The sequence below is a fragment of the Bos indicus x Bos taurus genome, chromosome 4 (genome assembly GCF_003369695.1).
Source record: "Bos indicus x Bos taurus breed Angus x Brahman F1 hybrid chromosome 4, Bos_hybrid_MaternalHap_v2.0, whole genome shotgun sequence".
NCBI lineage: Eukaryota > Metazoa > Chordata > Mammalia > Artiodactyla > Bovidae > Bos > Bos indicus x Bos taurus.
In genome coordinates, this window is record NC_040079.1 from 91284697 (window position 1) to 91308311 (window position 23615).

A 23615-nucleotide genomic window follows, 5' to 3' on the forward strand; every position below is an offset into this window, starting at 1 on the left:
AGAGGTCAAATTGCCAACATCCACTGGATCATCGAAAAAGCAAGAGAGTTCCAGAAAAACATCTATTTCTGCTTTATTGACTATGCCAAAGCCTTTGGCTGTGTGGATCACTATAAACTGTGGAAAATTCTGAAGGAGATGGGAATACCAGACTACCTGACCTGCCTCTTGAGAAACCTGTATGCAGGTCAGGAAGCAACAGTTAGAACTGGACATGGAACAACAGACTGCTTCCAAATAGGAAAAGGAGTAAGTCAAGGCTGTATATTGTCACCCTGCTTATTTAATTTATATGCAGAGGGCATCATGAGAAACATTGGGCTGGAAGAAGCACAAGCTGGAATCAAGATTGCCAGAAGAAATATCAATAACCTCAGATATGCAGATGACACAACCCTTATGGCAGAAAGTGAAGAGGCACTAAAGAGCCTCTTGACGAAAGTGAAAGAGGAGAGTGAAAAAGTTGGCTTAAAGCTCAACATTCAGAAAATGAAGATCATGGCATCCGGTCCCATCACTTCATGGGAAATAGATGGGGAAACAGTGGAAACAGTGTCAGACTTTATTTTTTGGGGCTCCAAAATCACTGCAGATGGTGATTTCAGCCATGAAATTAAAAGATGCTTACTCTTTGGAAGGAAAGTTATGACCAACCTAGACAGCATATTAAAAAGCAGAGACATTACTTTGCCAACAAAGGTCTGTCTAGTCAAGGCTATGTTTTTTCCAGTGGTCATATACGGATGTGAGAGTTAGACTGTGAAGAAAGCTGAGCACTGAAGAATTGATGCTTTTGAACTGTGGTGTTGGAGAAGACTCTTGAGCGTCCCTTGGACTGCAAGGAGATCCAACCAGTCTATCCTAAAGGAGATCAGTTCTGGGTGTTCATTGGAAGGACTGATGCTGAGCCTGAAACTCCAATACTTTGGCCACTTCATGTGAAGAGTTGACTCATTGGAAAAGACCCTGATGCTAGGAAGGACTGGGGGCAGGAGGAGAAGGGGATGACAGAGGATGAGATGGCTGGATGACATCACTGACTGGATGCACATGAGTTTGGGTGAACTCAGGGAGTTGGTGATGGACAGGGAAGCCTGGCGTGCTGCGATTCATGGGGTTGCAAAGAGTCGGACACGACTGAGCAACTGAACTGAACTGAACTGTAATAACCAAAATCTTCAACAACAGGAGGGATCTCATGGTACTTGTTTTTTTTTTCTTCCCTGGGTATTGGGTAAGTCACTCCATGATGGTCATCATTTACATGCAGGCTGAATCACTCTTTTATCCCTTGAAATCATGGCACATGTGGTTAGTGGCTAACAGTCAAAGCAGATGTAAGGCACTAAAAACTTAAAAAGTTTTCAAAGTCAAACAAGAAAATTGCCTTTAAAAATCCAAAGAGTTACAAAATTACTTCATATTTTACATTTGTGTAAAATCATTACCTGAGTTAGTTGATTTCAGGTAAGTTTTGTTTTAACTTAATTGTTCTGATGTCCAACTGTTTTGTTTGTTTGTTTGTTTTTGGTTATTGTTATTGTTTCACTAAATTGTGTTTGGAAAAATTGTTTTTATTCATGTTTTATCATCTGCAGACAATCTAGATACATCTTCACTTCAAAGATAGATTTTGACCAAATTGCTCTGGAATGCCCCCTAGGCATCAGGGGATTTTAAGGTTCTGCCAGGTTGAGAATACTGGACTACAGAGTCTAACACTGAGAGGCTACAGGGCTTTGCAGCAAAATCAAGGTAAAGGCAAGGTAATCATTTGTAAACGTAACATATTTACCATTGGGCTTTGGGAGCAGTTTTATCCCATTCTCATCTCATGCTAAATTTGGAGTCAGTTAAAAAGTACTAAAGAAAACGCTTTTTATTTACCTTATTTAAACCTTCTATAATGTCTATAGTACACTGATTTTACAAGTGGAAAACAGGTATAGAGAGATTAGGCATTTTCACAGTACCTAGGGCACATGGGAGGGTGTTATACTCATACCACTAATTGATATACATTTCTCTTGGCACTTAGGATCTAGGCATAAACATCTATTAGATGCATATTTCATCACTTAGACTGTAAGCTCTTCATCACCTGTTATTTTAATCATTCGTTTATGTATTTATACATTCATTCATGTATCGTGTCGACAAGAAATTAATAGTCAATCTAAGGAAGAAATGGAAAATTGTTTTCAGGCCAATTTGAGGTTTATAAACCTGGGGAAAGCTCTGAGTGTTGGGGCCAATGAGAGGGAAGCAGGAGAGACTCCATACTGAATCGTGTCATGCGTCTTACAGACAGGATGTGAACTGGGCCTGAACCCTGCCCAGGAGTGAGGAAACTTGCTAGTGAAAACCAGGTCTCCTGGAGACTTCCTTCCCTGCAGATGGCAAAGGGAGATTGTAGTTGAGGTCAGGCTGCCCCTGTTAGATTCATCATGGAGACATCCCCCTTTGATGTATAATCATTGTTCCCCTCTCTTTAACCTTAATTGTTTGTTCTCCTAGCACCTACTTGTTGTAAAACTCAGTCCTATACAACAAAGAGGTTGCTAACAAGTAACAAATCACGTGGGCAGGGTGGGGGTGTATAAAACTGGGCCCCTCAGAAACATCAGGGTCCTTGTTGGGAACTGATTCCCCTTGGACTCACTGGCGTAATAAACTGTACTCCACTGTGTTTTGCGACTCTGGATTCCACAACATGAGGAGTGGTCTCCCTGTTGAGGGCAAAGCACAGTTATATACTATACGTTTTTGAGACAAAGGGTTATACATCAAATGATGCATTGACAGTTTATACAGTCCAGATATGCGCTTTCAAAGTGAGTAGGGAGTCATCGTGGCCCCTTACAGGATTGCGGTGGAAGGTTATCTCCTAAAGAGGTCTGGTTACTGTGCAGGCACAATACACACTAAAGGGGAGGGGGACCAGCAGACAAAATCCTTATGTTTAAATTTTTCTTGTCTTGCCAATAAAGTATGAATTTTCTTTCGGTTTTTTTTTTTTTTTTTTTTTGAGTCATAACGGGCTGCAGTGGTGAACTAGACTGATATCAGGGTCCCAATCTTAGTGAGCTGGGGTCCGTGGAAGGCACAGGAGGAAGACCAGGCAATTAACATAAAATTAACATAAAACAAGAAGGCGGTAATTTACAAAGATGGAGAGCTACCTTATCTTTAGGTGGGGAAGAGAAATAGCGTGGTAGTTAACTATGCAGGGGATTGGGGGTGGGGTGGGGTGGGGTGTTGCTGTTTCCCTGGTGGCTCAGTGGTTAAGGAAATCTCCTGCCAATGTTGGCGACTCCAGTTGGATCCCTGGGTTGGGAAGTTGGGAAGATTCCCTGGAGAAGGGAATGGCAACCCACTCCAGTATTCTTGCCTGGGAAATCCCATGGAGAGAGGAGCCTGAAGGGCTACAGTCCATGCGGTTAGCAACACAACAAAAACAAAAAACTATGCAGAGGAAATGAATGTAAAATCTAAGCTGAAATTTCCCATATGAGAGAAGCTACCCTATTCTCAGATAGAAGGAGCAGCATCAGACTGAAGAGCAGGAGAGGAAGGGGGGGGGCGGGGGAGATGAGAGAGGTAGTGGGGGGGGAGGGGGAGGATGAGAGAGGTAGTCGGGAGAGGCCGAGGTGGTTTGAAAGTGGGTCACTGAACATGGGTGTGGCTAGCTGAGTGTGTAAAGCGAGGAGTGGGTAATGAAAATGCTGGGTGCAAATCATAAAATGGCTTGGTAATTTAATAGCCAGATTAAGGAGTTTGGGTTATCCTCTGGAAAACGAGGCGCCTGTGTGGGGCTTTAAATAAGGCAAGTCATGGTCATATTTGTGTTTCAGAGATCTGGTTAAACTTCTTGGCCATGAAAGTAAGCTTCCACACGCAACTCTGTAGTTTTGGAAGCACGGACTGAGAGAAATGTCCGAATAGAGGGACGTTTCATCTTTGGGTCCCACAGGTGTTCGGGCTGATGTGATGTTTGGAGAGGCCAGAGAGGCCCAAGGATGACAGCTGGACAGAGCCCTTTGAAAAGAGGGGTATGTATTATTTCCCAAATTAGTGATTACAGAATGAGGAGAGAAACTGATCTGGAGAGAGACAGAGGGTTCGTTTTCAGAAGGGTTGCATTTGAGACATCTGGACTGTTTTTTAGGATTGGATTCTCTGCAAGAAATACATTCCATAAATATTTTTAAATTTATAATTGTACAGTCTAACCTTGTAAATCTACCAAACCGCCTCACTACTGGATATGATCAAAGTGTGAACCCCTATTAAATCTACATTCTAAATCTAGTAGGGGCGTTAGCTAAAACATAGGCTTGTGCTCCCTGAAGAGATGAGGTGATGGTTGGCTTCAGAGAATACTCAATCCTTAACCACAGATTCCTAGCTTCACAGTGGTTCAAGTTGGGGGGAATGGTTGCCCCCTGCTGGTAAAAACTGAATACTGCAGCCCCAGGAGAGGAAACTTCCTAGGGGCGTGGTAGCTGGTGGATGACGTAAAAGGAGGCGTCCGGAGATAGGCGGTTATTGACTGCGTCATTAGTGCGCGCCGTGGGGAACCTAGCTAGCCGCATGGCTGCGGGTTGCTCAGTGGCTCCGCGGCCGAAGGCGGCCTCAGAAGGGCCAGCCGGCGTCTTGCCTTGCCTAGAATTGCCTACCTACGTGGCTGCTTGTGCGCTTGTGAATAGCCGCTACTCCTGCCTGGTGGCGGGGCCGCACCGAAGACACATCGCTCTGTCGCCGCGCTATCTTAACAAGAAACGCACCGGTATTCGAGAACAGCTCAATGCAGAGCTCCTGCGCTATTCCGAGAGGTACTGGTCTCTTATGTTTTTTGTTACCAGGGCGGACATAATATTAACGTTAATAATCTTAACGTTGCCTGCTGCTCCTTTGGGGCACGGGATGGGGCAACAGGGGGACGTTTAGTGGCAACAGAACGAGGTCGCACCAGCTGCCCCGAGTTTAGCCCCGGGGCATTCTGGAGTCGCAGTCCACCTCGGGAAAGGTTTTGTTTTGATCCTTGTTCTTTCCCAGTGTTTTTTTCTCTTGGACCTGGTCAGGGATGAAGAAATACTATTAACCTTGTTTCCTTTTTAAGAATAGGAAAGCCTGTTGCTTTTGAAGTTGGGAAAAAAAAAAAAAAAAAACCTAGTGCATTTAAAGTAAGATATTGGAAAATGACTTGGGCAAAGTTTCTCAAGGGATCCTGAATCCTACATAGATTAAGGATTTAGAATTTACAGCTTCCTCCAGGCACGGGCACACACTTGCACTTGTGGGTCTATTTTGAATACTGGAGAACTGCGGAATAAAACCAAAGAAACAAACAAGACCCTTATTTTAGGAGCTATACGCGCTAGTAAAAGAGATGTAGGCCAGATAAATCCAATGAAATGTTAAAATCTGACAAATCTAAGTTATAGTCAAGAGTGGTGAATTGGATCTTCGGACCTTTGAGAACAACTTGATAGGAGGGTACTTCTGAGATAGTAGCATTCTGGGCAAAAAGAGTGGCATAAACAAACGGATACTGGTTGTGAAATAAAATACTTTGACCAGATAATTGTGGGCACTTTGTAACTCAAGTTTATATATCAGGAGAAAAACATTGGATACAGCTGAAAAGCTGGGCAGTTAGGGGTGGAATGGATCAGAGATGGGGTGGGGGATAATTCAGAGGATGTATTTTGTTCTTTCTTTCCTGCCTTTGCCAGGTGTTTTGGGTTTTTTGCTTGTTTTTCTGTTTGCTTAAGCCAGAAACCGGGTTACCACTTCATCCTCTGCTGCTGCTTGCTGCTGCTAAGTCGCTTCAGTCCTGTCCGACTCTGTGCGACCCCATAGACGGCAGCTCACTAGGCTCCTCTGTCCTTGGGATTCTCCAGGCAAGAATACTGGAGTGGGTTGCCATTTCCTTCTCCAGTGCATGAAAGTGAAAAGTGAAAGTGAAGTTGCTTAGTCATGCCTGACTCTTAGCGACCCCATGGACGGCAGCCTACCAGGCTCCTCCGTCCGTGGGATTTTCCAGGCAAGAGTACTGGAGTGGGTTGCCATTGCCTTCTCCGACTTCATCCTCTAGGTAGCCTTCAATTCAGAAAAGACTTGACACACTCTTGAGACAGTGGTATCTCTGGCATATAATCAGATTTGTAGTTTAAGAAACCACTTGATAGAGTTAGGTGGTGGTTTAAGGAGAGTGAGACAGTAAGCATGGAGAACATGTTTATAATTAAGAGACTGTAATAAAGTGTAGAGAAAACTGATGAGAGAGTTTGCATTTGGGAGACTTAAGGATATGTAAGGTAGTCATAAAATCTGGAAACATAAACAAATCTTTGATCTGTAACCAATTAATGGCTCCACTTGACAGGTTAGGGAAATAGGAGCCATTACCCCCAGAGAGATGAAGAGCTGATTGGATAATGATAATTTCTGTAACAGAATTGGCATAGTGTGACCCTGTGGCCTCAATTGCACTCTGAACAGATCTGAACTCCCCTCCTGACCCCATTATTTTTGGGGTGTGCTGAAAACTCCAGTTTATTCTGTGCAAAAGGGGTACCATAGATTAATAATGAGGGACAAAACATTTGAACATATCAGTAATTGTAATACTGATCAACCATTTATCATATATAGTTTGTTTCCAGACTTTGGGGCCATCTTGTACCATCAGAGAGGACCTGCCTCTCCGTTTAAGAAATGAGGAAAGGAAAGAGTTGAGAATGGCTCTTACATTAGTCATCTCAGCAGCGCCCTATTTTGACAGATTGTCCACCTTTTTTTCCCCAGTGACAATTTTTTAAAAGATGATCGCATTTCAGTTTTGAAAAATCTGCTTAGAGAAAGTAGTTTTCTAAAAATCACATTAAAATTTCTATCTTTGAGAGGTCATTAATGACAGCTCATGAGTTATTTGAAAATGGCAAATATGTTCCCTCCCAGTAGTTCCAGTTTATTAATTCAAAATGTCTCAAAGAACAAATGAACTACCAGTTTCCATGAAGAGTCAGTGTTTACTCAACTTTTTCAGCATAGGTGGTAGTTTAGTTGCTAAGTCATGTCTGACTCTTGTGACCCCATGGCCTGTAGCCTGCCAGGTTCCTCTGTCCGTGGGATTCTCCAGGCAAGAATACTGGAGAGGGTTACCATTTCCTTCTCCATCTTCAGTACAGAGGCAACCTTTATTCTCATGTATAATATATAAAAGTCTTAAGCGTGCATGCAATCTACTGAGCCCTTAAACTTGATATGATTGTTCTCTCAATACCTCAAGTGAGGCTACCACTCTGCCTGGAAACATACTTAGGATGGTTTCAGAAAAGCAAAAGAGGAAAAGATATACTGTTGAGGTATTTGTCTCTCTGATGATTTTTACTATATTTTATGCAATGAGGTGTTTCCCAAAAACCCCAAGCCGTAGGTAGCAGTTCTGAACCCTGCAGAACTCCATTCGCTCTCTTGAAACATATTTTACTATTCTGAAATTAAACTTAAAGATAATATTGGATTGACCACAAGATTCATGTAAAAACCCAAACGAACCTTCTGGTCAACCCAGTAGTGATCTACCAACACAATAGGGGGGAAAAATTCATTTAGAACTCTAATACAATAAAATGTATTTCAGCAGCGTTCAAGCATGGCTACCAGGAAAGAATAAAGTAGTTAGATGCCTCCTGAAGCTATATCTTGAATCATTGTGAAAGTATTAGCTGCAAATATAGAGTGATGCCGGGGTTTTGAGTTGACAACTCACATCACATACAGTGTCTATGGTGGTAAAATGCTCTTCAGAAATCATGTAATTCTCAGTAAAGTGCCACACAAAACAATCTACTCTTGAATTTATATATTAGTTGTATTTCTGAAAATTTTAATTGATATTGAAACCATGCAAAGATCATTTTATGTTCATACGTACACACATTAAGTTAGGTACTATAATCCACTATTTATAAATATTTATAAAATGACGCTTGTCCGCTCATTTAAATCATGCAGATCCGGGGACAGTTTTCATTGCGTAGGGCTGTTTTTACCTGGCAGGATGTCTCCCATCCCTGGCTTTCACAGGTGTGACAACTATGATTTATCCCACAAACTCCCAAATGCCACCAACGGGACAGCAGTATCCCCCCACTGGAAACTGATTTGGGGAAACAAAGTTGATTTGGGTAAACAAAATCTTGTTTTTGTTTTTTAACTGATATGGCAGTTATTTTTAACCCCTCCTTGCTTTCTGTTTTCTGGGCCTCTAATATTGTCTTAGTGATGGTATAGTTCTGTTTAGGAAAGCTACATGCAGAAATTAGTTATTCAAAGAAAGGCTTTCTGGAGTAAATCTCAGTGTTTATGGATTTCCTAATTGGGTAATTAAGTTGCATTCTAGTGACTCCTGGCTGTTTTAAAACAACTGCTCCTAGGTATAAATTCTTTCTTTTATTCTGGGTGAACCATTCAAGAAGTTGGAGTTGACCAAAAATGTTCTCTGCTCTCAAAAGCCTAAGAGTCCTCTCTAGAATCCAAACACATAGGCAAAGATAAATAAGAACAGTGATAAGCTTTCTCAGGCTTCCCAGGTGGCTCTAGTGGCAAAGAACCCACCTGCCAATGCAGTAGACAGAGATGCAAGTTTGACCCCTGGGTCAGGACAGATGCCCTGGAGGAGTGTATGGCAACCCCCTGCAGTATTCTTGCCTGGAGAATCCCATGGACAGACTGTTGTAGGCCTGGTAGGCTACTGTCCATGGGGTCGCAGAGTCCGACATGACTGAAGTGACTTGGCATGCACGCATTCCTCAGAGCCCTGTAGGAGTAGAGGCAGCATGGCTTCAGCTTTGCCTGGGAGTCAGGGAAGCTTGCTGAAACAGGTAATGGCTGTGGCGGTGAAGCCACCAGCTCAGCCTCCTTCAGTTCAGATTAGTCCTTCAGTCGTGTCTGACTCTTTGCAACCCCATGAATCGCAGCACACCAGGCCTCCCTGTCCATCACCAACTCCCAGAGTTCACTCGAACTCACATCCATCGAGTCGGTGATGCCATCCAGGCATCTCATCCTCTGTCGTCCCCTTCTCCTCCTGTCCCCAGTCCCTCCCAGCATCAGGGTCTTTTCCAGTGAGTCAACTCTGTGCATGAGGTGGCCAAAGTACTGGAGTTTCAGCTTTAGCATCAGTCCTTCCAAAGAACACCCAGGACTGATCTCCTTTAGAATGGACTGGTTGGATCTCCTTGCAGTCCAAGGGACTTCTCCAACACCACAGTTCAAAAGCATCAATTCTTCCGCACTCAGCTTTCTTCACAGTCCAACTCTCACATCCATACATGACCACAGGAAAAACCATAGCCTTGACTAGACGAACCTTTGTTGGCAAAGTAATGTCTCTGCTTTTGAATATGCTATCTAGGTTAGTTATAACTTTCCTTCCAAGGAGTAAGTGTCTTTTAATTTCATGGCTGCAGTCACCATCTGCAGTGATTTTGGAGCCCCCCAAAATAAAGTCTGACACTGTTTCCCCATCTATTTCCCATGAAGTGATGGGACCAGATGCCATGATCTTCATTTTCTGAATGTTGAGTTTTAAGCCAACTTTTTCACTCTCCACTTTCACTTTCATCAAGAGGCTTTTGAGTTCCTCTTCACTTTCTGCCATAAGGGTGGTGTCATCTGCATATCTGAGGTTATTGATATTTCTCCCGGCAGTCTTGATTCCAGCTTGTGTTTCTTCCAGCCCAGCATTTCTCATGATGTACTCTGCATATAAGTTAAATAAACAGGGTGACAATATACAGCCTTGACGTACTCCTTTTCCTATTTGGAACCAGTCTGTTGTTCCATGTCCAGTTCTAACTGTTGCTTCCTGAACTGCATGCAAATTTCTCAAGAGGCAGATCAGGTGGTCTGGTATTCCCATCTCTTTCAGAATTTTCCACAGTTTATTGTGATCCACACAGTCAAAGGCTTTGGCAGTCTCCTTAATTAGTTATAATTTTTAATAACTTGGAAATGACATTTGGAAATAGTTGTTCAGTCCCTCAGTCGTGTCAGACTCCCTGCGAGCCCGTGGACTGCAGCACATCCGGCCTCCCTGTCTTTGGAAATAGTAGTTGCCCCCTAATCCTGACTGTCAAGCTACAGATTACAGCGTCAGAGTCAGTTCTCAAAAGCTAATATGAGTGTATTTCTTACTTCCTTACACTAGCCACAGTGGCAGTTCGGGGATTTTTCTCCCTCAAGTTATTGGCCTTAATATTCAGGGCTTCACTTGAATCCTAACACTTCTGCTACCTGCCATCTAGTACAGATACTCAGTGATGGTGGGTAATACCAAAATTGCCTTGATTCAGTAATAGTCACAGAACGACATTTTTCTTACTAAGTCTCATTTTTTACCTCTCATTCTAGCATAACTAGAATTCAAATGGATAGCAAATAGGGAAGAAGGATCAACTTATTGCTCTTGTATAATAGACATTTTGTTTCTGGGTATTCACCTTGAATAATTATTTTTAAGTTAACCATTATTTTGGAACCCTTGCATGAAATTGAACCACTAAAGTTGTTACAGGCTAATCATATATTATTGTATATGTATATATTTTCACATGGGTGTGATTATATTAGGAGATGTATACTTTCTGGACTCGGAATCCGTATAATGGCCTAGTTGGAAAAGAGGATAAATAACATCTTCCTTTCCTTTTTTTTTTTTTTTAATAGCCTTTTAGGTGTACCCATTGCTTATGATAACATCAAAGTAGTGGGTGAATTAGGAGATATTTATGATGATCAAGGACACATTCATCTTAACATTGAAGCAGATTTTGTTATTTTCTGCCCTGAACCAGGGCAAAAACTTATGGTATGTATCTTTTTTCCTATTGTTCTTTGTACAATTATTAAATTATGTAATTTGGAAAAATTTAAGAGACTGTACACTTTGGGATTTTACAAGGATTGTTATTTCAGGTAACTAAAAATCATTTTTAAAGAAAATTTTTCAGTTTAGGTTTTTAATTTTTATTGAAGTGTAGTTGATTTGCATTGTTCTGTTTCAAGTGGAAAGTGATTCAGTTTAGATACGTGTGTATATATATTTTTCAATTTCTTTTCTGTTATAGATTATTACAAGATACTGAATATAGTTCCCTTTGCTACATAGTAGATCCTGGTTGTTATTCTGTTAATCCTAACCTCCTAATTTATCCCCTGTCCCCTTCCCCTTTGGTAACCATAAGTTTGTCCTTTGTGAATCTATTTCTGTTTTATAAATAAGCTTATTTGTATCGTGTTTTTAAATTCCACATGTAAGTGATATCGTATGTTTATCCGTTCTTCTCTGTCTCACTTAACTTCACGTAGGATGATAATCTCTAGGTCCAGGCATGTGGCTGTCAATGGCATTTCATGGCTGAGTGATATTTCAGCATGTATCACACATCTTTATCCATTCATCTGTGGATGGACACTTCAGTTGCTTCCATGTCTTGGTTATTATGCTGCTGTGAACATTGGAAGCTTGTATCTTTTTCAAGTAGAGTTTTTGTCTTTCCTAGATAGATGCCCAGGAGTGGAATTGCTGGATCATGTGGGACTCTGTTTTTAATTTTTTAAGGAACCTGCATACTGTTCTCCATAGTGGTTGCACCAGTTTATATTCCCAGCGACAGGGTAGGAGGGTTCCCTTTTCTCCATGTCCTCTCCAGCATTTGTTGTTTGTGGACTTCTTGGTGAGGGCTGTTCTGATACCTGTGCAGTGACAGTCGCCTTGGCGTCTGTGCATTTTTCTAGTAATAAGCCACGTTGAGCGTCTTTTCGTGGGCCTTTTGACTTCTGTATGTCTATATATGTGCAACATTGTTTTAGGTTACTGGTCTTTTCATTTCAAAAGCATTGCTGCTATTTTGTATTGGTACTTTTCTCTAATTTATCATAATATACTCTCATACTTACTGCTTTCTAGATCCCACCAAAGAAACTTGGCTCCCTCTTGGTTGTGAAGATATTATTCTAGATGATTCTAAAATTTTGATAGTTTTCCTTTCCTCATTGAATATTTAATTCATAAACTTTGTCTTTTACAGCAGTTTTAGAGAAAAATTGAATGGAAAGTATAGTGTTCTCATACACATCTCACTCTACCCACCCCCAAAAAACCACACATAATGTTTCTCTTATTATTGATAAGATGTGGTGCATTTTAATTGTTGAGCCAATATTGATACATTAAGTAAAGTCTGTGGTTTATAGTAGAGTTCACTGCTTCTGTTGTGCCTTCTATGGGTTTTGACAAAGGTATAATGACATGAATCCAACATTATAGTATCCCTATGGAATAACTGGTCACTGCTCTAAAAATCCTGTGTGTTCTGCCTATTCGTTGCTCCGTCTCTCCCCTGGAAACCATGGCAACTACTTTTTTTTTTAATTGTCTGCATAGTTTTGCCTTTTCCAGAATATCATGTGGTGGAATCACAGAGTGTGGAACTTTTCCAGAATGGTCCCTTTACTTGGCACTGTATGTTTAAGGCTCCTCCGTGTCTTTTTCTTGATGCTCATTTTTGTTGCGGAATAGTAGTCCCTTGTATAGATGTACCAGTTTGTACCGACCACCTGGAAGGTACCATTCTGGACTCCGGACTCCTTATGTTGACAGACAGGTTTTACTCTGTCACATGTGGAAGGAGGTGCTGATATTAAACCACATTGTGTATATATATGTTATTTATAGTTCTGTAATTCAAAAGGTGATTTTTTAAAAAAGCTTCAGGTTTTCATTCATCTAGTTTATATTTGTTGATTCTTAAGGGAACAGGAAACTTGGAAATTTTAATTTTAACATTAAAATCATATAGAATGTATTGTTATTTTACTTTTAAAGCTTCTAATAGCGTTATGATTTAGTTAAAATAGCATGCTCAAGGTGAGCTTTCTAAAACATTCTAGCGTTCCTACATTGATATTTTAGTGTAACGTGTGGCAAGCTTTAAATGAAGATCAGCTTTTTTGGTGTCACATCGTACCATTATTTTGGTGTGTTCTCTGAAGATCAGTTTAAAGACTGTAAGGTTCATTTCATCTTTTTGGCGCTCTTCTTGATGTAATACTCATTTTTCCTCTTCTCAGGGCACAGTGAATAAAGTGTCCTCGAGCCACATTGGCTGCTTGGTTCATGGGTGCTTCAACGCCTCCATCCCTAAACCTGAGCAGATGCCAGCTGACCAGTGGCAGACGCTACAGATAAACGTGGGTGATGAACTGGAATTTGAAGTATTTCGTTTAGACTCAGATGCTGCTGGAGTATTCTGCATTCGGGGAAAACTAAGTATCGCTAGGTCAGTTCCTAAGCACATTATTACCATTTTGATACTTAATCATTTCTACTTAATTCTAAATTTAGGAAACCTAAGTCCCTCTTTTAAAAGTTAATTTATTAGACTATTTGTACTTCCAAACCACAGAGTCAATGTAAATATGAATCTTAAGTATTATGACAGTGCATTGAATATTCTAAAGCTTTGCATCTCAGTGGTCTACATCGTAATAATTCAGTTTTTCAAAGTCTTGTCATGTTGTTGTTAATGTTAACATTAACAACTAGTATGTTGCTAATCAAAGTTAATCCTTGAACTCGGGACTACTAGAAGCGTAATTTTATTAACATAACCATTAGTGTTTTGTTTTTACCCAGTTGAAACAAAAATTATTTGATTATTGTCATTATACCAGGTAGATCATTTAATTTTTGTATTTTTCTTGTTTGGAATTCTTTTAGGAAATACTCTGATCCTGACCCTGGTTTTATGGCAGGGCCTGGTTGAGGGGTCATACTTCCTCTGTTATCAAGGCAGAATCTAGAAAAAGTTGCTAAGAAATGAGAATATGGGTTAAAGTTTTAGAGCAGCTGTCCAACAGAACTTTCTGTAATGATAGAAGTGTGCTGTGTGCGTGCAGAATAGTAGCCTCACTCTTGAGGAATTGAAATGTGTGACTAGTATGTCACTGAGGAAGTGGGTTTTTAACGTTACCTTATTGAAATTACTTAAATTTAAATAGTTCTGTGTGGCTATTGCTAATTCAAGGGACAGCAGTTCTATAGAGAGCTACTTCACTGATCTTTGTTTTTATTAGAGCTTTGCAGCATCATACTGCTTCGTGCGTGCTCACTCAGTCGTGTCGACTCTTTGCAACCCCACAGACTTGGCCCATGAAACTCCTCTGTCCGTGGGGTTCTCCAGGCAAGAATCCTGGAGTGGGCTGCTAGGCCCTCCTCCAGGGGAGCTTCCCGACCCGGGGATCAAATCTAGGTCCCTTACGGCCTCCTGCGTTGGCAGGCGGAGTCTTTACAACTAGTGCCGCCTGGGAAGCTAATACGGCTTCAGCAGTTTCAGAAAAACAATGGAACAAGGATTGGGAGAGTAGATGGGGAACTCCAACATTGTGATAAATACCAGAAGTATGTTTTCTTCCTATCAGATGTTACTGGTTTGGCTAATAAAGCTGAATGGTGATGTTTAGGGTTCAGCATTTTCTGAACCATATTAAAATTCAGAAACCCTGTTTTGACAAAACTTTTATGTCATTTTTAATGTGTGAAACAGTCTGGGAAAAATACTCAGGAAACAAAAAATTTAACATTTCTAAGACTGTCAATGTTCTGGGAGATAATCTGTGTCACAGTCGTGTTATTTTGTACTGCTGTCATAATTTAGAAAGACCTTACCATGTTGGAATATTCTTGATCTTACTTTGTTCTTTTATTTTTGCTTAATGGCCTATAAATGTTTTTAATTCCTACAGTTTACAAACCAAGTGCTCCGCAGTTCCTGAAGAAGCACCAGAAACTGGCGCTGATGAACCTGTCGAAAAACCTCCCAAGAAGAAAAAGAAAAAGAAGAAAGACCGAGAGCCATGTGAAGTGGAAGGCGGTGCCACAGAGCCGGAAGACTTTGCAGAAGTTGCCACGAAGGACGAGGCAGACCTGCACGTCAGTAACAGTGTGAATGGCCTCTGGGAGGAAGAGCCGAAGAAGAAGAAGAAGAAGAAGAAGCAGGAACATCAGGACCAAGAGCCTGTTTTCCAAGGCAGTGACTCCAGTGGTTATCAAAGTGACCATACAAAGAAAAAAAAGAAACGAAAGAGTGAGGAGGCTGAGTTTACGCCACTTGTGGAACGCACACCTAAAAAGAAAAGGGAGAAGTAACTTTCTTTTGTGCGTTTTAAACAGGATTTGGTTTTTTAAAGATTTATACACAGTACATGACGAAAGTTTAAATTAAGAAATGTTTTGTATTGCAGTATTTTGCATAACAGGGAACGTTTTGATTAGTTGAGTTTTTGGTACTAAAATTAATGTGGAAAATACCAGTATTATTAAAGTGCCGCTTACTGTATACAGAATAGAAAGGTAAGAACTGCCTTCATTCTTCCAGGGGATGTGTTCTAAATAAAATGGTTTCCACAGGCCTGAGACTAACAAAAGGACTTCTGTAATACAGTGACATAATGTATATCATACAGAACTAGTTTTGAGCTTGGGGGCTGGTGGTTACAGGTTTTAAATTTAGGCATAATGTTACATGCCATGCCATTAGGCTGTGTTTAAAATTTAAGTCATTTACCAGTTTAGGTTTTTTGTTTGTTTTAATCATGGCCACTGCAGTAGTTTTGTTGTTTACCTTGGGATGGTTTGTCAGAGGTATTTCTGAAGTTTTCAGAGCTCTTTAGAAACTGCGCTCTTTAGAACCTAGCCCTCCCTGTGCATCATGAGTTAGGAAACAGTGCTGACTGTTCTTTCCTCCTCTGCATGTGTGGTGGTTTCTTTTCTCTCTCAGTCTCAACCATTCTGCTTTTGTTGTGTGTTGGAGGAAGAGTCTGATGAAGACAGGAAAAGGTGATTCTGACTAGTGGGGAATTTCCCTATTTTTAGTAACTGAGTTAAGCTACTAGGAACTATTATGAAAACAGTTACACACTGCTTTCCCTGAGAAAATGTGGAATATGTCTTAACTATTGGAAGACACTGAAGAATGAACTGACCAGCGAGTTCGGCCTGATAATCAGTGCAAGGTTGTGTCCATTCGTTCAACAGAATTCCGTGTATTTGTGTTACACGTGGTAGACACATAATGGCAGACAAGGCAGAAGTGTTCCTCCCTCATGGAGCACCACTGGAGAAGCGGGTGCGCACACACGACGCAAGAAAGACAGACAGAGAATGGCTGATCCTGAAAGTTCTAAAAAGGAAAGGCAGGTTCTCTTTCCCCACTGCTGTGATGCATGGCAGCCCGTCAGTTGCCATTTATCTCATGTCAGACGCAGTACTGCCCTTACGGTTCACTGTCTGCACCGACAGAAGATGGAATGGGAGGGTCGTTCATGGTGTGAGTTTGTAAACAGGTGTGCCAGCCAGTGGGAACGGGTGAGCCGGTGTCCTTCCTTATCATTAAGGTCATGTAGGTATTTAGTCCTCACTATGAAGCTGGTCCAAATTGAGATGAGGTGTCAGTATAAAACACACATCAGACTTGGAAGATGTACAAAGAATGTGAAATACCTCAGTTTTGTATATTGATGAGATTATAATATTTTGGTATAGTGGAGTAAATACTAAATTGGCTTTTTCGTTTTTTTTTTTTTTTGCTTTTTAATTTAAAAATTGTATCTGAGGCCTGTATTATCTTTGTTTTGTAGTGCACTGGTTTGAAGGATGAGTTGAAAAAAATTTAAAATAATCCAATCATGTTCTCAGGGTTAACTACAGGGTTTCTGTAGTGCCATACCTAGAAAATGTTTTTTGAATGCTTCCTTAAAATTTTTAAATTTGAATACATAATTATAATGTCTGACTTAATATTAAAAGTTAACGTTTAGTGAAACAATTCTAAATTCCTGATGGTAATGGCCAAGCAAGCTGTTAAATTAATGCTATTCATATCAAAATACATCCTGGCTTACCAAAATAAATTCCCACATATTTTTACATTTGTTAAGAAAAAAGTATGCTGAACTTGAAACTGCATTTACCCATGGTTTCTCACAGTGAGAGCAGCAGAACTGGTCATTTGCCTTGCCTCTAACAGCAACAGTGACAGGCTGTACCTGATGCAGAAACCTCTGATTATGGTCTCACCCATATATCCTTCAAAACTTTTCTTACATGCTACACCAATCTAGGTTTTTTCCTTTTCTGTCTTGGAATTTGCTCATTAAAACCCTCTAGCCTAACCTAAACCTCTTACCCTCGCTTCAGTTCCTTATAATCACTGGAAATAGAAGTTTGAAATGTATTTAGGGCTATGCTTCCCACAACCCCAGTCACACCTGCCATCATACAAACACTTCATACAACTCAATATGAAAAAAAGCCAAACAACATAATCAAAATATGGGTAGAAGACCTACTAGACATTTCTCCAAACAAGGCATACAGGTGAAGTGCAGATCAAAATGACAGTGAGGTGTCACTTCATAGAGGTCATCGTTAAGAAGTCTAGAAATGATAAATGCTGAGAAAGTGTGGAGAAAAAAGAAAACCCCTGCACTGTTAGTAAGGATTTAAATTGGTGCAGCTGCTGTGGAGAACAGTATGGAGATTCCTTAAAAAACCGAAACTACCGTATGACCCAGGAATCCCGCTACTGGGCAGATGCCCAGAGAAAACCATAAATCAAAAAGGCAACACGTTCAGTGCAGTATTGTACACAATACCCAAGATAGGGAAGCATCCTAGACGTCCATCCACATCTGTGAATGGATAAAGGAGCTGCTATACCTGTACACAAGGGAATGTTACTGAGTGATCAATAGATAAGGTTGAAATAATACCATTTGCAGCAACAGGGAATGAACCAGTGACAACTAAGTGAACGAAGCAGAGAAAGACCCCGGTATCACTGATAGCTGATAGGTGGGATCAGCAACCGAGATGCAGGGACTCACAAAAGAACAGACTCACTTCAGAAACCCACTGAGTGTTACAGAAGGGACGACACCAGGGGAGGGAATATGTCAGGAGGTTGGCCTTAACGTATACACACTTACATATATAAAACTGGGTCACCAGCAAGGAGCTCCTGTGCAGCACAGGGAACCCTACTCAGCAGCACACTGTAGAAACCTGTATGGCCAAAGCACCAGGATCAGAGTGGACATGTACCTCTATATACATCTAGTTCAAGGTGTTGTGCACCTCCAACAAGCATTGTACATCAACTGTACTCCAAGACGAAATACACATAAATCTGACAACTGGAGGAAATGCCTACCATAGTCCCCTCAGGCCTCATTGACCCGGGATGGTGACACATTGCCGGAGTTTGAACAGCCTTGCCTGCCAAGGCTGGACCCTCTTGGGGCTGAGGGAGCTGAGGGTGATGACAAAGAAATGAGGCCCCTAAGGTCCTCTAGTGTTTGTCCGTTCTAGAAGAAACAGCCCTCTCCAGATGAGGGCCGGTCATCCATGACTAAAACAATTCTAGCACACAGATACGGGAGACCAATTGTGCTGAATAGCTTGGAAAGGTCATCTGATAGCCATGCCTCCGGGTGCTGGGGTTCTTAACTCCAGCATCGTAGAGTCACCCATTTGTAGATGATAGCACTCTAGGCAGAGCACATGTGGAAGGCTTGGGATCTGCCTTGGGTGAGGAAGTGAAGAATGATGAAGCAATGAGACACAAGCCCTGGGTGTGTGTCCTGACACTCCACACCCACTTACAGTGCAGGAACAGGACTTGCCCTTAGCTTTGCTGCACTAGGCAGCAGAGTGGGGCATATAGAAATGCTGCTGCCTTGTGGCCATTTTGTGTAACAACTCTAAAACTAGGGCTTTGCACACAGAAGGCCCTGAAAAGTGAAAGTGAAGTCGCTCAGTGTGTCCGACTCTTTGCAGCCCTGTGGGCTGTAGCCCACCAGGCTGCTCTGTCCATGGGATTCTCCAGGCAGGAATACTGGAGCGTGTTGCCATTTCCTTCTCCAGGGGATCTTCCCAACCCAGGGATTGAACCCAGGTCTCCCGCATTGCGGGCAGATGCTTTAACCTCTGAGCCACCAGGGCTTTGCACTCAGAAGGCCCTAGGGGCTATAAATGACTCTTGTCCTTAAGAAACAGTCTTGGGATGGGTAATTGAGTAAGTATCAGAAAACGGACAGCCTTTCAAGAAGCCAATTGCGGCAGGTAAATTTACTCACAACACTTTAACAAAAAAGGTACAAAGATCCTCTTGTCACACATTATTAGAGAAAGGGAAAGGAAGCCTACAAGGAGATATATCCCCCTCCACCCATCAGATGGTCATCAAAAAGTGTACAGTCAGTGCTGCAGAGGGCCTGCAGAGAAGGGAATCCTATGCCAGACTGGGAATGGAAATTGCCAACAGCCATATGGAATTGAGCATGGAGGTTCCTTAAAAATCTGAAGATGTAGATATTGTGTGATCCAGAAATCTTACTCTTGGCCATACATCCAGATCAAACTATAGTTGGAAAAGACATCCACCCCAACCTACACTACAGTACTGTTTTCACGAACCAAGACAGAAGCAATCAGAATGTCCATGGAGAGATGAAAAAGAAGATATGGTACATATATTCAAAGGAATGTTACTCAGCCATCCAAAAAAAAGAATGCCATTTGCAGCAACACAGAAGGACCTAGCCATGATGATACTAGGGGAAGTAAGTCAGAGAGGAAGAGAAATATCATATGGGATCACTGTTAGGTGGAATCTAAAATGTGACACGAACTCATTTCCAAAGCAACAGAATCTCAGACTGTAAAAAGCCACCGTGTGTTACAAAAGAGGTCACATCAGGAGGAAGGGGTCGACGAGGACCCTGAGATTAACATATGAACCTAGAGCATCAAAAAGTACTTAGTATATAGCACCAGGAACCCTATTCAACATCGCATAAAACCTTATAGGGGCAAAGCTCCTAACACAGACTGGATATTCACCTATGTATACCTGAATCAAGTTGCTGGACACTTGTAACAAACTCAACACTGGATATCAACTATATCCCAATAGAAAACAAACGTTAATTGTCAAATAAGTGAAAATAACAGCTGTATTCCCCTCTGCCCTCTGTGATCCAGGCTCCTGTCACAAACTCAGACACATTCCCACCTGTGCACAGCTACGTTCCATGTCCATTTATAACCCAGGAGCAGAACCTGCACTCAGCTTTTTTGCCCTAAGAACCAGAGTGGGGCACACAGAAATGCTGCCGCCTTGTGGCCATTTTGTTTAACAACAACTGTAAAACTGGGTCTGAGAAAAACTTCATGCTCACAAGATGCGAGGGCCTGTAAATGACTCCTGCCCTCAAGAAGTAGCCTTGGAGTAGGTAATCGAATAAGAATTCAAAAAAGGACAAGTATACTTTATACACACTCTTTAAAGACAATCATACCTACAAAGATCCTGGTATGAAACATTAGAGAATGGAAAATGAAATCTATGAGAGGTATCACCTCCACCCATCATAATGGCCATCATCAAAAAGTGTACAGTCAATGCTGCAGAGGGCCTGCAGAAAAGGGAATCCTCCTACGCTGATGCTGGGAATGGAAACTGCTGACAGCCAACTGGACTTCAGTATGGAGGTTCCTTAAAAACTTGAAGATGCAGGTCCGTGATCTGAAATGCCACACTTGGGCGTGCATCCGGATTAAACTGTAGTTGGGAAAGACACACGCAGCCCAGCCTTCACTGCAGCATTGTTTCCAAGAGCCAAAATGTGGAAAAACCAGAATATTCATTGAGAGATGAAAAAGGTATGGTACACATATTGAAGGGAATGTTACTCAGCCATCAAAAAGTAGGAAATAATGCCATTTACAGCAACATAGAAGGGACTAACCATGATTATACTAGGGAAAGTAAGTCAGAGGAAGACATATGAGATCACTGATAAGTTAATTCTAAAAAGTGACACAAAGGAACTCATTTCTATAACAGACACAGAATCTCAGACTTTGAAAAGGCACCTGGTTTTACAAAAGGGGTCACACTGTAAAGAAGGATTAAATCAGGACACTGGGATTAACATGGGCATCCCTGGTGGGCAGACAGTAAAGAACCCAACTGCAGTGCAGGAGACCCGGGTTCAATCCCTGGGGAAGATCCCCTGGAGGAGGAAATGGCAACCCACTCCAGTACTCTTGCCTGGAGAATCCCATGGACAGAGCAGCCTCGTGGTCTGTCTTCCTTGGAGTTGCAAAAAATGGGACGTGACTGAGCAACTGACACTTTCACACGCTTTTTCCAAGATTGACATAAGCACACTTATCTAGTATATGTGCTGCTGAAGTGAGCACTAAGCAGTCTTGAATATACGAACCTATAGCATCAACAAGGACCTCGTGTATAGCACAGGGAAGCCTACTCAACACTCTGTAAAACCCTATAGCTGCAAAGCTCCCACAAAAGACTGGATATTCACCTAAATATGCCTGAAACAAGTTCCTGGACCCCTGCAACAAACTCAACATTGGAAACCAACTACATCAATAGAAAATAAACATTAATTTTCCAAATAAAATGAAATAACTGCTATATTCCCCTTTGCACTTGGTGACCTGGGCTACTGTCGCAAATTCTGAGCCTAAGCAGCCTTGGAGCCCACAGCTGGATTATCCTCAGTCTTAGGGAATTGAGAAGGATGTGCCAGCAGATGGGCCCCCACAGGACCTGAAGTGTTTGTCCCCTCTGGATCAAAGCACATTCTCGAGACCCTGGCCATTCCCACACAGCTACAGCAAGTCTAGTGCACACAAGGAGGATGGCCACTATGGACTGGAAGACATTTGAAGAGTCGTGGGATCCTGCAGGTCTCCCAGTGCTGCGGCGCTTACCTCCAGCCTCCTGCCTTAGATTTGACCCACTTGCAGATGACAGCACCCAAGGGAGGGCTGATTTGGAGGACTTGGGATTTGTTTGGGGTGGGGAAGTGAAGAATGATGAAGGAATAATGAGACACAAGCCCTGGGTGTCTGTTCTGGCAGATTCCATACCCATTTACAATCCAGGCACAGGACTTGCACTCAACTTTGTTGCCCCAAGAATCAGAGTGGGGCATACAGAAATGCTGCCGCCTTGTGGTCATTCTGTGTAACAACAACTCTTAAACTGGGGTTCAGAGGAACTTTGGGCTTCCGTGATAGCTCAGGGAATCAAGAATCCACCTGCAATGCAGGAGACCCCGGTTCGATTCCTGGGTCGGAGAAGGGAAAGATTGCCCATTCCAGTATTCTTGGGCTTCCCTTGTGGCTCAGCTGGTAAATAATCCTCCTGCAATGTGGGAGACCTAGGTTTGAGCCCTGGGTTGGGAAGATCCCCTAGAGAAGGGAAAGGCTACCCACTCTAGTATTCTGGCCTGGAGAATTCCATGGACTGTATAGTCCATGGGGTCACAAAGAGTTGAACACAGCTGAGAGGACTGGAAAAGGTCAGTTTTCATTCCAATCTCAAAGAAAGGCAATGCCAAAGATTGCTCAAACTACTGCACAATTGCAGTCATCTCACACGCTAGTAAAGTAATGCTCAAAATTATCCAAGCCAGGCTTCAGTAATACGTGAACCATGAAATTCCAGATGTTCAAGCTGGTTTCAGAAAAGGCAGAGGAACCAGAGATCAAATTGCCAACATCGGCTGGATCATCAAAAAAAAGCAAGAGAGTTCCAGAAAAACATCTATTTCTGCATTATTGACTATGCCAAAGGCTTTGACTGTGTGGATCACAATAAACTGTGGATAATTCTGAAGATGTGAATACCAGACCACCTGACCTGCCTCTTGAGAAACCTGTATGCAGGTCATGAAGCAACAGTTAGAACTGGACATGGAACAACAGACTGGTTCCAAATAGGAAAAGGAGTACGTCAAGGCTGTATATCGTCACTCTGCTTATTTAACTTATATGCAGAGTACATCATGAGAAACGCTGGGCTGGAAGAAGCACAAGCTGGAATCAAGATTGCCAGGAGAAATATCAATAACCTCAGATATGCAGATGACACCACCCTTATGGCAGAAAGTGAAGAGGAACTCAAAAGCCTCTTGATGAAAGTGAAAGTGGAGAGTGAAAAAGTTGGCTTAAAGCTCAACATTCAGAAAACGAAGATCATGGCATCCGGTCCCACCACTTCATGGGAAATAGATGGGGAAACAGTGGAAACAGTGTCAGACTTTATTTTTCTGGGCTCCAAAATCACTACAGATGGTGACTGCAGCCATGAAATTAAACGACGCTTACTCCTTGGAAGGAGAGTAATGACCAACCTAGATAGCATATTCAAAAGCAGAGACATTACTGTTGCAAACCTGGAGACTGAGCAGCCTTGGGGACCATGGCTGGATTGTCTGAGGGATGAGGAGCTGAGAAGGATGTGCCAGCAGATGATCCCCACTGGACCTGAAGTGTCTGTCCCCCCTGGATCAAACCACAGTCTCGAGAGCCTGGCTGCTCCTGCACAGCTACTGCAAGCGTCATGCACACGAGGAGGGGGTTCCCTTTTGGCTGGAAGATCCTTGAAAAGTCCTGGGATCCTGCAGGCCTCCTGATGCTGGGGTGCTTACTTCCCGTCTCC

At 42.1% G+C, this 23615-nt stretch overlaps 1 protein-coding gene across 1 annotated transcript; it reads left to right on the forward strand.

Annotated features, from left to right (window-relative positions):
* The first annotated feature begins 4554 nt into the window (after positions 1-4554).
* On the forward strand, positions 4555-17253 carry TWISTNB (TWIST neighbor). The gene is given in 5 exon segments (XM_027539971.1): positions 4555-4835; positions 10741-10882; positions 13147-13355; positions 14821-15202; positions 15204-17253. Coding segments are annotated over 5 exon segments (1071 nt in total). The 5' UTR covers positions 4555-4593; the 3' UTR covers positions 15300-17253.
* Positions 17254-23615: the final 6362 nt, after the last annotated feature.